Source organism: Mesoplodon bidens (assembly GCF_964165515.1).
Source record: "Mesoplodon bidens genome assembly, chromosome: 10".
NCBI classification, from domain to species: Eukaryota; Metazoa; Chordata; class Mammalia; order Artiodactyla; family Ziphiidae; genus Mesoplodon; species Mesoplodon bidens.
This window is the reverse complement of record NC_138172.1, coordinates 71647541-71662102: the sequence shown is the minus strand read 5'-3', so window position 1 is coordinate 71662102 and position 14562 is coordinate 71647541. Positions and strand designations below refer to the sequence as shown.

General features: G+C 40.7%; 1 protein-coding gene across 2 annotated transcripts in view; it reads left to right on the top strand.

The window, feature by feature from the left end:
• The first annotated feature begins 863 nt into the window (after positions 1-863).
• The window catches only part of KIF6 (kinesin family member 6), a 419445-nt gene continuing 405746 nt past the window's right edge, over positions 864-14562 (top strand). Inside the window, exons 1-2 of one of the 2 annotated variants that reach the window (XM_081246112.1) lie at positions 864-1054; positions 13534-13643. In XM_081246112.1, the coding sequence (XP_081102238.1) occupies positions 1052-1054; positions 13534-13643 (113 nt within the window). In that variant the 5' untranslated portion in view covers positions 864-1051. Of the gene's footprint in view, positions 1055-9572; positions 9703-13533; positions 13644-14562 lie in introns of those variants that run through there. The other variant, XM_081246111.1, reaches the window with a different exon arrangement.

Here is a 14562-nt window from a genome sequence, read left to right as displayed (position 1 = left end):
AGGATCAGGAGAGGTTTCTCAGAGGAAGTGATGTTTCACCTGGCCCTGAACACTTGGCTGGGAAAAGAGGAGGGAGAAAAGGGCAAGAGGCTGTGTATTTTAGGAAACATTCCTCTAGTGTTTGGGGGAGTAAAACTCATGGGAGAGAAGGAAGAGCAGTTTACTGAAGTGCCAGCGACTGCCTACAGCAAACTTTCAAACAAACCCTTTTTAACGTGAAAAAAAAGAAGGTGAATAAACATTTAATTAGTCGTTCGTAAACAGTGCATTCTTTTTAAAATTAAAAACAAGTTTATTCCGAGATTCATTAAGTGCTTCCCAGACACCCTGGGTGAAACTCACTGACTTAACAATGGGACTACTTTGCTTTTATACTTATCACCCTGTTTCTGTTCTCGTCCACTGACACAAATGTTAATGTGTTCTCTTTTATCACCCTGGGAAATTGGTAACCATCTTTTTGTGCCTGAAGAAAGAGGGTTCAGAAGTGGAAATGGTGATGCTGTGTTTGCTTCTAACTCTTTCTACTGTTCAGTGTCTACTCAGTCTGCAGGTTACCTTTGTTCTCTGGGGTGAGAGAGGAGGAGGAGGATTTTCACCATGGAAATATGAGCCTCAGATAAAAATTTTAAATTGGAGGGGTTTTATTTTATTGATTCCTTGCAACGGGTTATGCATGCACTCATTCATTCATGAGGCATGTAGAAATCTCTGGTATGTGCGTAAAGCCTTATTAGTCACTGGGAATACAGAGGCAGAAACAGGAAACAGTTGAAGTTTCAAATAATCCCTGGCACGAAGGGGGGACAGATACATACAGGCAACGTTGATAGAACAGTAAGTGCTATTACAAAGGGACGCATAAGATGTAGCTGCACAGAAAAGGGTCACTAACTTTGCCAAGGGGAGATGGGGGCGATGGTCTTTACAGAGCAGGTGGCATTTGAGCTGGGTCTTGAGAGGTGAGTTGAGTATTCCTAATGAACAAGGTGGAAAGGGCACTGGAAACAGTAGGAAAAGCACAGACAAAGGCACAGAGACATGCAAAAGCATGGTAAGTTTGGGAACTGAGGGAAATCAGTGGCTGGAATCGAGGGGCAGGGAAGTAGGGGTGGAGGACATGATAAGGGCTGTGAAGTTGATGTAAAGACAGTTTGGGACCAGGTTATGAAGGCTCTTTCGACTCGATTCTATTTGTAACAGGGAAGGATTGGTGGTTTTCAAACAAGGAGTGATGTGGACTTATTTGCATTGCATAACGCTAATCCTGTAGCAGGTGTCAATGATGAAATAAAGGGGGAACGAGATTAGAGGCAAGAAAAGCAGTTGGGAGATCTTTGCTAATACTGGCAGAGGACGAAGAGCCACACAAAGAGCCACATTAAGGCAATAAGTAGCAAGCATGGAGTTGACTGGAAAGAGACAAAAGTTATTGATATTTAGGAGGTAGGATCACCAGGACTTGGAAACTGTCTGGATATAGCTATCTCAGAGGGAGGAAGCAGCGAGGAGCAACTCTGAGGTCAAGCCTGGGCAACTGGGTCTATCATGATGTTATTCCAGGATGTATACGCAAAAAGGTATCACTCTGGAGGTGCAAAGTTTAAACAGGTTCTGTTTAAACAGGTTCTGTGCAAAGTTTAAACAGGGAGATGGAAGTCAGACTGCAGGGATTGAGAAGCGAATAGGAGAGAAGGAGGTGGAGATGTAGGCAGATGAGATTGCTAAAGAGCTACTTCCAGGATGGGTAAGGTGTTGTTAGACTTTGTGGCAATAATAATGCATTTGATAAAGGAACTCTGCTATGTGAGCCATTTTCTTTTATGTCTTAAGTTATGCTATTTGTCGGTAAGCATTTCTTAAGTTCTGAAATAGGCAGGGAAACATGTTAAAGTAAACAACCGGAGGAGATAGGACAGGGTGGGTAATTTACTTAGAAGAGAGGCGTTCTGGATCTATTTTAACTCGGCCCATCCCTGGCTTCATGGGAATGTTGGTGAAACATTCAGGTTGTTTATGAGGAGCCTGTGCATAAATACACAGTCATATTTTCCATTCAAAACTGGAGGCTTTACCAGCCTTTCCTCTGTGCCATGGCACTGTCATTTGGTTCACATGCTACACTCTGTAATCCGGCGAGAGCCTGGGCTGTAATTCCGTATGGCTGGCCACCAGCTTCCAGCCATAAATGACTTTGATGTCGCTGTTCAGTGAGAGCCACAGGAGAGCTGCAGGAAGAGGATAAGACAAAGCAGGAGGAAAGGAGCCTCTGCCTCTCAGCCAGAGAGAGGTGAACCCGAGAGGTCCCAGTATAATGTCAAAACTCTGCATCCACCATCTGATAGGGAAAGGGAGGTGGTGCCAGTTTACCAAACCCAGTGATTCCCACTGGGATCCTATAAACCCAAGTGCTGGTAAAGTTTTATGAATTCCACTCTGCTCTGTGTGTGAAGATGGTTATGGTAATGAAATTATGCTTTAAATTAGCTGAACATACTCTCAAAAGAGAATTCTTTGCTGACGTTATATATTACAGATTTTGTGGTACCCTTGCTCTGCAATTTAACAGCATGTTGTTATTATTCTGCATTTAATGAGTCCCAGAAAATGCTCTATGTATTCTCCACTTGATTCAGAAACAATGGAATAAGTGGCTTTTTTATTCTGCCAGGTATGAGGGGATCCCTCTGATACTGACCATTCATATGACTGATGAGCTGGAGCTCGGCTGACAAGGGGATTTGCAAGGAAAGCATCCACCACAGAAAATATGCTTTCTTCCTCAGCTTTCAACTCCTTTGCATGGGATCCTCAGTCAGGGACCCTCAGCAAGCATGAAGGAATCATGCCTGACGTCCTATCCATCATCTCCAAACATATTCTTGAGTTCTTATTATGGATAAGCTTTCAAGACAGTAGAGGGACAGTTTACAGTGGTTGACTTTTATTCTATTAATAATGCTATTTACTAATAAACAGCAAAATTCTGGTTCCTTGTCTTGCCCCTTGGAGTAAAGTAATAGGAGAAGACCCCAATCAAATGTCTTCTGTCCTGTTCATGGAGGCCCTACCACTCCTGTCTGAGCATGCTTGCTCATCTGATAATAAAGGGGGATTCTATGGCAGTGAAAATAAATCCCCCAAAGCCATGAAATAAAATAGAGGAAGGAGAAGTTTACTGCAATTAGGTAATTTTAGGTACATATTCTATAATATCAAAATTACCAGCCCATAAAATTTTAACTAGTCCCTCTTCAGGCCTACAAAGAAGATTAACACATTTTATAGTTGTAGTATCAACAGCTAAAGAGCTAGTTGAAAACTAGTACTGGATCACAGTTTCAATTTTTCTTAAAAAACATACAATCAAACACACAAAACCCAACTAACTTGCTTATAGACTAATTCATTTCAGGCACAGCTTGATTTCTTTCAGATTTGAGGCTTATAAACCCTGGCTATTTTTCCTGGTGCAGTTATATGTTATTTTGGCAACTGCAGAGCTCAAGAATCTTTTAAACAATTGGAAGTCATCTTAATTCCCATATTTAAGCAAGTGCATAAGGTGCAAATAATAATAGTGAATGTCAGCCTATTAAGAGTTGTGGGAAAGACACTGTAACTTGGAGATTTAATCTCAAAACTTATTTAATACCCATTAGAGCCATCTGTTTGAGATTTTGGTAAACCTGTCAGAGGCACTGGGCCTGGGAGTTACTGAAGTCGGCTATACCAGCAACAGGAACAGAGGTTGTAAGCTGGGGGCTCACAGTTGTGCTTTATTTAGGAAGCCTTGTACTTTAGCTATTTTGAATGTGAATATTTTTAGTTGGGGACACAGAGTCTCCAGTTGACAGGACCACCGCCTATTGTCATATACCTGTCTGCTTGACATGCTTACTCCATTGGTCTGGACCCAGGAGATGTGAGTTTGTAATCCCTGGTATGTCTCCTATCCATATATATGTTGCAGTTTCCACCCCTTAGGAGACGTTTACAATCAAAGGAATCCAGTCCAGAGGTCAGAACCCTTTGGGTACTGAGCATTCTCTATTCACCTGACAGTCATCGTTTTATATGCGTATCCACACGTATTCTTCCCAACTAAGCGACATAGCTGTTGTTATTATCCATCCCCATTTATTGGATGAGACAACTGAGACTTAAAAACATAAATAATTTGCCCAATGTCACACCCTTAGGTATGACAGAAGCGGGATTTGAACCCACACTTCCTCCCCATCAATGCATTTGGTCATGTGGCCTGGCGCTCAGACAAGTGTAAATTTCCCATATGCTGGACCCATCATTGTCCCTCCCAACCTCATAACACTCCTCCATGTCAAATGTCACTAGCAGCTCTAAGCAACCTAGACTCCATGATTCAACACTTAAAATGATCTTTTATGAATACCCTTGGCTCCCTTGCCTCTTCCATTGCACCATCTTGGTATAATGCCAATTATTCACATTATCTTCTCTCTTCCTGTACCTTCAACCTCCCCTTCCTTATTGTTTTTACCCCCTTAGATACGAACAAAAGACCCTTCCTTACCCTGGGTTCCTCGAGCTTTCACCCTGTGTTTTACTTCTTCACAACCCTTCAGCAGCAAGCTTCTGGAACGGTAGCCTCTCCTTTACTCCTGGGCCTCCTGTAATCTTGACTTCCGTCCCCATCGCTCCACTGAAGCCGCTGTCTAGGTTACCAATGACCTCCTAGTTGCTAAGTTGCATGGACATTTTTCAGTGCATCCTTTTTAGTATCCAACACTGTTGGACACTTTCTTTTTCTTAAGCGTCCTCTCCCCTTGGCTTTCATGCTACAATGTTCCCCTTTCTGCCTCAGACCATCACTCCAGCTGCTCCTCCAGCCTCCTTTGTAGCCCTGCTTACACCTCCAACTGTCAGTGTTAGTATTGCAGCATCCCTTCTTGTAAATGACTTGATCACCTTCTGGAAAAAAAACCCTGTGATGACTCCCCATTCCGTATTTTCAGCCATAGCTTTCTCCTAAACTTTATCCAACTATGGATTGAAATCCCACAGGCGCTTGAAATTGAGCACGTCCCCAACTCCTCATGCTCCTCTTTCCCGCTCTGATCTATTTTACGTGTCCATGTGAGTACCTGCACCACACACCCAACTGCCCAGTCTTTTCCCTCCAGCTTTACTGAGGTATCATTGAAAAATAAAATTGTATATATTTAAAGTGTACAGTGGGATGATTTAATATAGGTATACATTGTGGAATATTTACCACAATCAAGTTAATTAACACATCCATCACCTCACATAGTTACTTAAAAATTTTTTTTGGTGGTGAGATCAGTTAAGATCTATTCTCTTAGCAAATTCCAAGTATGCAATACAGTATTATTAACTATAGTCACCATGCTATACATTAGGTCCTCAGAACTTACAGCTGAAACTTTCACCAGCATCTCTCCATTTCCCCCACCTTCCAATCCCCTGGTAACAACCATTCTACTCCATGTTTCTATAATTTTGACTTTAAAAAAAAATTCCACTCATAAGTGATACTATACAGTGTTTGTCCTTTTCTGTCTGACTTATTTCACTTACCTTCATCTATGTTATTGCAAATTGCAATTTCCTTCTTTTTATGGCTGAATAATACTCCGTTGTATATGTAAATACTACACATCTTCTTTATCCATTCGTTCGTAGATGGACACAGGTTGTCGTACTTCTGGGAATATATCTGAAGGAAATGAGACCAGCATCTTGAAGAGATACGTGCATTCAAATGTTCCCTGCAGCATGATTCACAAAAGCCAATGTATGAAAACAACCCAATTGCCCAATCTTGAGTCATTTCTTCCTTTCCACACAGCACCAGGTGAAAAAGTCCTTAAAATCTATTTCATAAATACCTGGTTCTCTCCTCTTCTCCATCCCCACTACTGCCACACCTGTTCATTCCCCATCCTCTGTTTTTTTTTTTTTTTTGCTTTTCTTATAATAGTGCACTTTATATACAGTATAATTTACCCCTTTAAGTGTATAGATAATTCTATGACTTTTGACAAATGTACGTAGTCATGTAACCACAACTAAAATCAAGATATGAAACAATTCCATCACCCCCCAAAAAACTCTCCCATGCTCATTTGTAATCAACCTCTTTCCCTAGCCCCAGCCCTTGGCAACAACTGATCTGGTCAGTGGTTCTCTCCCTATAGTTTTGCTTTTTCAGAGTGTCATAAAAGTGGAATTTTAAAGTGTGTAACTTTGCATCTGGCATCTTTCACTCAACATAATAAATCTGAAATTCACCTATGCTGTTACAGGCATCAGCAGTCCATTTCTTTTTATTGTGTGGACATACCAGTTTGTTTATCCATTCAGCAGTTGAAGAACATTTGCTTTGTTTCAGCTTTTGGCAGTTGTGAACAAAACCACAATAATCATTCCTGTTTGCCTTTCTGTGTGAACATCAGTTTTCAATTCACTTAGGTAAACACCTAGAAGTAGGATTGCTGGGTCACATGATAAGTATATATACAATTTTATATATAAGAAAGTAGAAAACTGTTTTGCAAAGTGGCTGGTCCATCTTGCATTCTCTCCTGTCACGTTTGAGAGTTCCGATACTCTGCATCCATGCCAGCTCTTGCTAATGCCAGCTTATCTTCTTCTTTTTAGCTATTCTAAAAAGTGTGTAATAGTATCTGATTGTGCTTTTAATTTTTCATTTCATTAATTATTAATTATGTTGAACATCTTTCATGTACTCGCCATCCTTATAGTGGAAAATGTCTGTTTAATGCTTTGACACCCTTCTTAAAAAAACAAATCAGGTAGTTTGTTTTCCTATTTATTATTAAGTTTTAAGAGTTTTTAAGTATTCCAGATGCCAGTCCTTTATCAGGTATGTGTTTTGCAGCAATGTTCTCCTAGTTTGCGGTTTGTTTTTTCATTCTCTAAGTGTTTCTTCTTCTTCTTCTTTTTTTTTCCTAAGCGTTTCTTCTTAAAAACTTTTTATTTTGAGATAATTGTAGATTCACGTGCAATTGTAAGAAATTACGCAGAGAGATCTTGCATCCTCTTCCCCCAGTTTCTCCCACTGGTAACATCTTTCATAACTATAGTGCAATATCACAACCAAGGAATGAACGTTGATACAATCCGTCCATCTTATTCAATCTTACTAACCTTTCAGCAATTTTATATGCACGTGTGTGTGTGTGTGCGGTTCTATCACATATGTAGATTTCTGTGCCCACCACCATAGTCAAGATACAGAGCAGTGAATCACAAAGATCCTTTTAGAGCCATAGCACCTCACCCGACCCCCCCCCCACCTCCCTAATCCCTGGCAACCACTAATCTGCTCTCCATCTCTATAATTTTGTCATTTCAAGAATGTTATATAAATGGAATCATACAGTATTTAACTTATGAGTCTGTTTTCTTTTATTCAGCATAATTCCCTGGAAATTCATCCAGGTTGTTATATGTATCAGTAGTTTCTTCATTTTAATTGCCGAATAGTATTCCACAGTTTGTTAGACCATTCAGTGGTTGAAGGACATCTGAGTTGTTTCCAGTTTGGAGCTATTATGAATAAAGCTGCCATGAACACTCATGTATAGATTTTTGTGTGAACACAAGTTTGCATTTCTCTGAAATAAATACCCATGAGCATAATTGCTGGATCTTATAGTAGCTGCATCTCTAGTTTTGTAAAAAACTACCCAACTGTTTTCTAGAGTAGCTGTAAAATTATCTATGATATATTTCACATTATATATTCCCACCAGTAATGTATGAGTGATTCAGTTTCTCTGTATCTTTGTCAGCATCTGGTTTTGCGGCTATTTTTAATTTTAGCCATTCTGATAGGTGTGTAGTGATATCTCATTGTGGTTTTTAACGTGTATTGCCCTCGTGGATAATGATGTGGAACAACTTTCCATGTGTTAACAGTGTCTTTTGAGGAGCCCCTCTTTTCTTTTTGTTATTTACTTATTTACTTACTTATTTTCCAGCTTTACTGAGATATAATTGACATATAAGTTTAAGGTATACAATGTGATAATTTGATGCATGCATATATCATGAAATGATTATCACAATGAGGCTAGTTAACAACTCTATCACCTCATTATTAATTTTTTTCCTGAAAAGAACATTTAAGATTTACTCTCTTAGCAAATATATAACATGATATTGTTAACTATAGTTACCATGCTGTATGTTAAGTCCCTTGAACTTATAACTGGAAGTTCCTACCCTTTGCCCAATATCTCTCCATTTCCTCCACCCCCCAGCCCCTGGAAACTACCATTCTACTCTCTGTTTCTCTGAGTTCAACTTTTTTTTTTTTTTTTTTTTGCGGTACGCGGGCCTCTCACTGTTGCGGCCTCTCCCGTTGCGGAGCACAGGCTCCGGACGTGCAGGCTCAGCGGCCATGGCTCATGGGCCCAGCCGCTCCACGGCATGTGGGATCTTCCCGGACCGGGGCACGAACCCGTGTCCCCTGCATCGGCAGGCAGACTCTCAACCACTGCGCCACCAGGGAAGCCCTCAACTTTTTTTGATTCCACATATAAGTGAGAGCATACAGTATTTGTCTTCTCCAACATATTTCACTAAGCATAATGCCCATCCACGTTGCTGCAAATGGTAGGATTTCCTTCTTTTTTGGCAGAATAATCTTCATATATATCCCCATTATAAACATAAAACATAATATATATATATAATAATAACCCATTATATATATCACATTTTCTTTATCCATTCATCCATTAGTGGGCAATTAGGTTGGTTCCATATCTTGGCTAATATTGCTGTGTACATGGGAGTGCAAATATCCCTCTGATTTCAATTCTTTTGGATATATACCCAGGAGTGGAATTGCTGGATCACATGGCAGTTCTATTTTGAATTTTTTAAGGAACGTGCACACTGTTTTCCTTAGTGACTGTAACGACTCACATTCCCACCAACAGTGCACACCAGAGCCCATCCTTTCATGCCAGGACCACTGAATGGGAAACAGTCCCCCTTCCTCCAACTTTGGCCTCTTCCAAAACAGAACTAGATGAGGTGCCCTTCCACAGAACCCCGCGCTAACCCCAACATAACTTGTAATTTCCTATTAAAACTCTGTCTCCTTCATCAGACCCTAATCTCCAAGTGGGCACAGGAAGTTTTGCTCAGCTCAGGATCCAGGGCCAGTATATATTGCTGTCACAGATCAAGTGCCATTTCTTCAATGAATGAATAATAAAAAGTGCTAAAAAGAGGTGCTGGCAGAGAGAAAGAATGGATTGAAGAACTAGCAAGGCACGACGGTTATCACCCCATTAACCACTCTCCAGGCCAGCTCTGGCGTTAAGCCAGATGCCAGACCTGACCATGCGCATGCGCAGCTCTCCCCGCTCGGCTCTGCCCCGCCCCACCCTCAATCCTTCCCTTCGGGCCTCCCCAACCCGTCAGCAACCAATTAGGGAGAGGAGGCGGTCCTGGTTGGCGCGGGGCTCCTTGGGTAGTGTCCCTAGTTACTGTTGCCAAGGCTTCGTCTCGCCTGAGGTGGCGGGAGTCAGAAGTTTTGGGAGCCACGGCCTGAGAGAGAGGTCAAGGGTCAGTGCAAGAACCGGGGAGGAGATGGTGAAGCAGACTATCCAAATTTTCGCCAGGGTGAAGCCCACTGTTCGGAAGCAGCAACAAGGGGTACGGGTCAGAGCAGCACGGGCGCCGGCGCGGCGGGGCCTCCCAGACCGGGGGAGGGGCGGCACGCGAGGGCCCTGGGCGGGGTGAGTGGTTCGGCGCCAGGCGCTGGCTGCGGCCCGGAGTTCAGCACACTTGGACCCGGAGCCTGGGCAGCCTCGCAGACTCCCGCGCATTTCTGTCAGGGGCGCGGACAGACAGACACCCAGTACACTCCCACCCAACCCAGCCCTGCGGGTCCAGACTAACCTTCACAGAGCCACATGCGTACCCCCGGACACACATGTTCACGCAGCGGCAGACACGTGCACGTGCAGGTACGTCTGCGTGTACGCTCACATAGACTGCGCCTCAGCTGTCCATCGTTATTGCACCTTTCTGGAAGACAGTCACGCAGCTCTGTCCACCCAGGTACACTCAAGCTTCTCTTTCGTCCTCAGGCAAAACGTGCAAGCAAGAGAAACGTGGCTATCCACGTCTGAGATGATAGGATAATAGTTACAGATAAAGATACACAAAGCATACACCGTGCTCTGCACGCAATGGGCCCTTAGAATTCGTTGACTAACTATATTGTTATCAGGAACAGAAGCATGAACGTTGACATACACTCATTGCAGATATGGATAGATATTTATGCATCCTGACACAGAGAATACACATACACTTTTTATTCAGAAAACATTAACTGAGCATTACTAGGTGTTTCCTCTAGGGTGCTAAACTCGAAAGGGTACAAAGAAGGTTATAAGACATGACCCTTACTCTGAGCAGAGATATTGTACTTTGAATGCTTCTCAAACGTTGTTTTCTTTCCCTGGGAAGGACCATACTCATTCTTACCACTTAGATGCTTTGTCTGCATTATCCCTGAGTCTCAAGAGAACTCCGCAAGATTGATGTCATTTTCTTCATTTTATAGATGAGGAAGCTGAGCCTCAGACAGGTTAAATAATTTGGCCAAGCCACCCACCTACTGAGTGGCAGAACCCTGATTTTAATTAAAGATTTTTTTTTCCCAAAGCTCTTGGCTCTTGGGACAAAACCTTTTTGCCTCACAAAATAAGGATATAGGCAAGGGCAATCGGAGTCCTGTTCACGAGTCTCTGGAATGGGCATATTATTAATAATATTTTATCTCTACCCCATATCTACACAGTGTGTATGTATATATGTAACATCATAGCAGCTCATAATTTAGCATTTGCCTCATGTAATTTATGTATTTAAGACAAGGAGAATATAGTGTCTTGTCATCGTCGTCATCTTCAGTCTTTTCATTCCGTGGAATACATTTAGGAAAAGATGCATGAAAAGACTCCAAAGAAAATATTGCCTTTTTTTTTTTTATTTTAAGGAATAAAGAGTATAGAAAGGAGCCATGGGTATCATCCCATTTTCTCTCCTCCTACATTCATTTTCAAGAAGGGTTGTAAAAGTGCATCACTTATAAAAATTATATGTAACATTTCCCTGCCCCCCCCAGCCCTCCTCAGATTCTTAGCTAAAAATATTGAACTTGTCTGCATTGACTCAGCAGTCAGAAACAGGTGCTTGGATATAGTAACATGAGAAGATGGATAGAAGTGGGACTGGGGGTGGTGGTGGGTTGATGGAGAACGCTGGATTTTATTTGAACTTCCTCTTTCCTTAAAATGCAATGTTTGAATATTTCAGTGTGCCTCCTTTTGCATTTCTTTGGTGAGATTCTGTGGAGTGGCTTGTTTGCTACTCCAGGAAATATTTTTAGGTATCATAGTGTATTTTAATAATGTCAGATTCTTACCGAGATGCAACATTATGCCGCATAGCACAAACATAAGAGAACACAGATGAACGAATTTTGAGTTCATCTGTGCCCGGAGCAGAGAGTATCCCTGCTCCTCCTTAGAAATCCTACTTTTAGCACCCTATCCTTTTGGCCCCCAAAGATTGTGTGGTTGTTTCTCTGACTAGAAATGCCCTTGTAACATTAAACCAAGAGTGATTCAAAGGTTTTTTTTTTTTCTCTTCATTTTGTGGCTCCATTACTTCATTAATCGTATTCCCTAAGGCACTATATATTAAATTATGATAATTTATAGATTAATACATTAAAAGGTACATAAGATGCTCTGTGATCATTTTAACAATGGCAATGCTTTTCATTTGTATAGTGCTTTGTATATTTTGAAATATTTTCGTATTCATCCTGCATTTGATCTAACTGTCTCCTATTAAAAACAATCTCACATATTTTTATGACTAACGGTAGAAAGCCAATCTATTAGAGTAAACAAGTTTTTTCGTTAGGGACTTTTCTTAATGCCTCAAAGAATGACTTAATGAGAGGAGTTGAGGGTCACAGTACCTACTCTAATTATTGGTCCTTTTTCTCTTCTGAGTACTGAGTGTTACAGATTTTAAAAATGTATGGCACCCCTCACTCCTTCATGTTTTATGTCTTACATACTCCTTTAACTCACCTGTCTAGCCATTAACCTTAAAAAAAAATAATGTAGTGCCCTGTAGTATATAATTTTTAAATGTCTCTTGAGAAAACCTAGCCAGAAAGCCTTGGACCTGATGCCATTACTTTCTACAAATAATTTTATTTTACAGCATGACTTTTCTTACATGAGCTCCTCACATTTTAAATGAGAGGGCTCAATAAAAATCTGCTTAGGAAAATTATTCAGACTTTCTGGAGATTTAGATAGGCTTTTACTTATTTAAAAATATGACTTTTCCCCCATAATCAAGCATCTAAATGGGTCTTAAACAGGAAGTATTGCCTGTTAGAAGGAATTTTATTTCTTGATGAAAGACAAGAAGTCTTTTTTAAAAACCTCTAAATCTAATGACTAACATTTTTTATGGTGCATTACAAAATGCTTCCATTTCCATGACATCCTTTGATCCCCACAGCAATCTTGTAATGGAGGCAATTCTGTTTTCTTCATTTTATGTATAAGGTACCGAGATTCTGAAAGCTGTGGCTGGTCACACAGCTGGTAAATTGAGATCAGTGTTAGACCCAGGTCTTTGGACATTGAATCGTAGACTTTTCTTTATTCCCCATGATCTCTTTATAGGCTTGACTCTTGCTTTTCCTGGCCAATAAATAAAGGAGTAGGTAACCAAGAAAATAATCAGGGAATATTACAATTGTAAAGGCGGTTGGTTAAGACCCTTCATTTCCATATCAGCTTAAGGAGGTTAAGTGATTTCTCCCAGGTCATTTTCTAATTAGTGGCTGAGCTGGGAGGAGAATCTTGAAAATGACATCAAAGACATGAATCACATGTCTCCTTTGAAACCACATGTCTTTTATCAGATGCTTGAATATGTCTCGTGGAAACATTTACTTCTTTGAACATAACTTGAATTAGGGCATTCTTGTGAGCTCTCTGAGAAGGCTCAGACCCAGTCCTTTCATCTCTGTGTCTAGCATTTTGGAAATGCTCAGAAATGCTTATTGGTTGTAGTAAAATGTTAATTTCTGGTATGTAATTCCAAAGCAATACTTAGATAGTATGTTGTTGTCAGGGCTATTAGCTTCTCAACAATGGAGACAGACACTTAAATAACTCAAATTTGAATATTACATCATTCAAAGAGGATTTGAGCTTTGATCGGGCATTGATTTAGGTTTTACCTCTTGTTCAGTTCCATATATTTATTTGAGTGTGCACAGAGTTTAAAGAGGAAAATTATCCAAATTGTGCTATGTTATGACTTTTTATCTGAAAAGTGCAATTTTTTAAACACCATTACAATGCATATCATAATAACATGGTCATTGTTCAAGCCATAATTTTACCATTTTATATTCACTTGTCTTCACATTTTCAGATTTATTCCATAGATGAAGATGAAAAATTAACACCTAGCTTGGAGATCATCTTACCTCGTGATTTGGCAGATGGATTTGTGAATAATAAGCGAGAAAGCTACAGATTCAAGTAAGCCTTTCTTTTTTCATCTTCATTTCTGTTTTACTATTGAACTAATTCTTGTACTGCATTAATAGCCACTGTGAAATCATTGGCACCATTTCTTGGGGAGACTGTAGTACAGTTCTCTATTTTTTAAAAAATTTATTTAATTTATTTTATTTTTGGCTGCGTTGGGTCTTTGTTGCTGTATGTGGGCTTTTCTCTGGTTGCAGTGAGCTGGGGCTACTCTTCCTTGTGGTGCGCGGGCCTCTCATCGTAGTGGCATCTCTTGTTGTGGAGCACGGGCTCCAGGCACGCGGGCTTCAGTAGTTGTGACACGCGGGCTCAGTAGTTGTGGCTCGCGGACTCTAGAGTGCAGACTCAGTAGTTGTGGTGTGCAGGCTTAGTTGCTCCACAGCATGTGGGATCTTCCTGGACCAGGGCCCGAACCTGTGTCCCCTGCGTTGGCAGGCAGATTCTTAAACACTGTGCCACCAGGGAAGCCTGCAGTTCTCTATTTTATCTAGTAGATAGAATTCAAGTTGTCTTTCATTGCTGTGCCCAAAGTTAAAAAGGGGGTATATTTCTGTATCCAACAGGATAGCCCAAGATCTCAGCCTTTCTTTACTATATCTGTTTATCAAGTGTTATCTTTTTCCTTTTTGGCCCACTATAGTTCAGCTCTTATAAGAAGTTCAGTGCATGAGTAAACTTTATTAAAGATGTGTGCTGTATAGGTGAGCCTTCTTAACATAAATGGTATACTGACCTCATGTGTACATACGTACGCTCTGTATCTGTACTGTCCATTGTACCAGCCACTAGCCACATGTAGCTCTTAAGCACTTGAAATGTAGCTGGTCTGAATTGAGATGCACTGTAAGTATGAGATATATTGAGGGTTTTTGAAGGCTTAGTATGAAATAAAAAGAATATAAAATAGCTC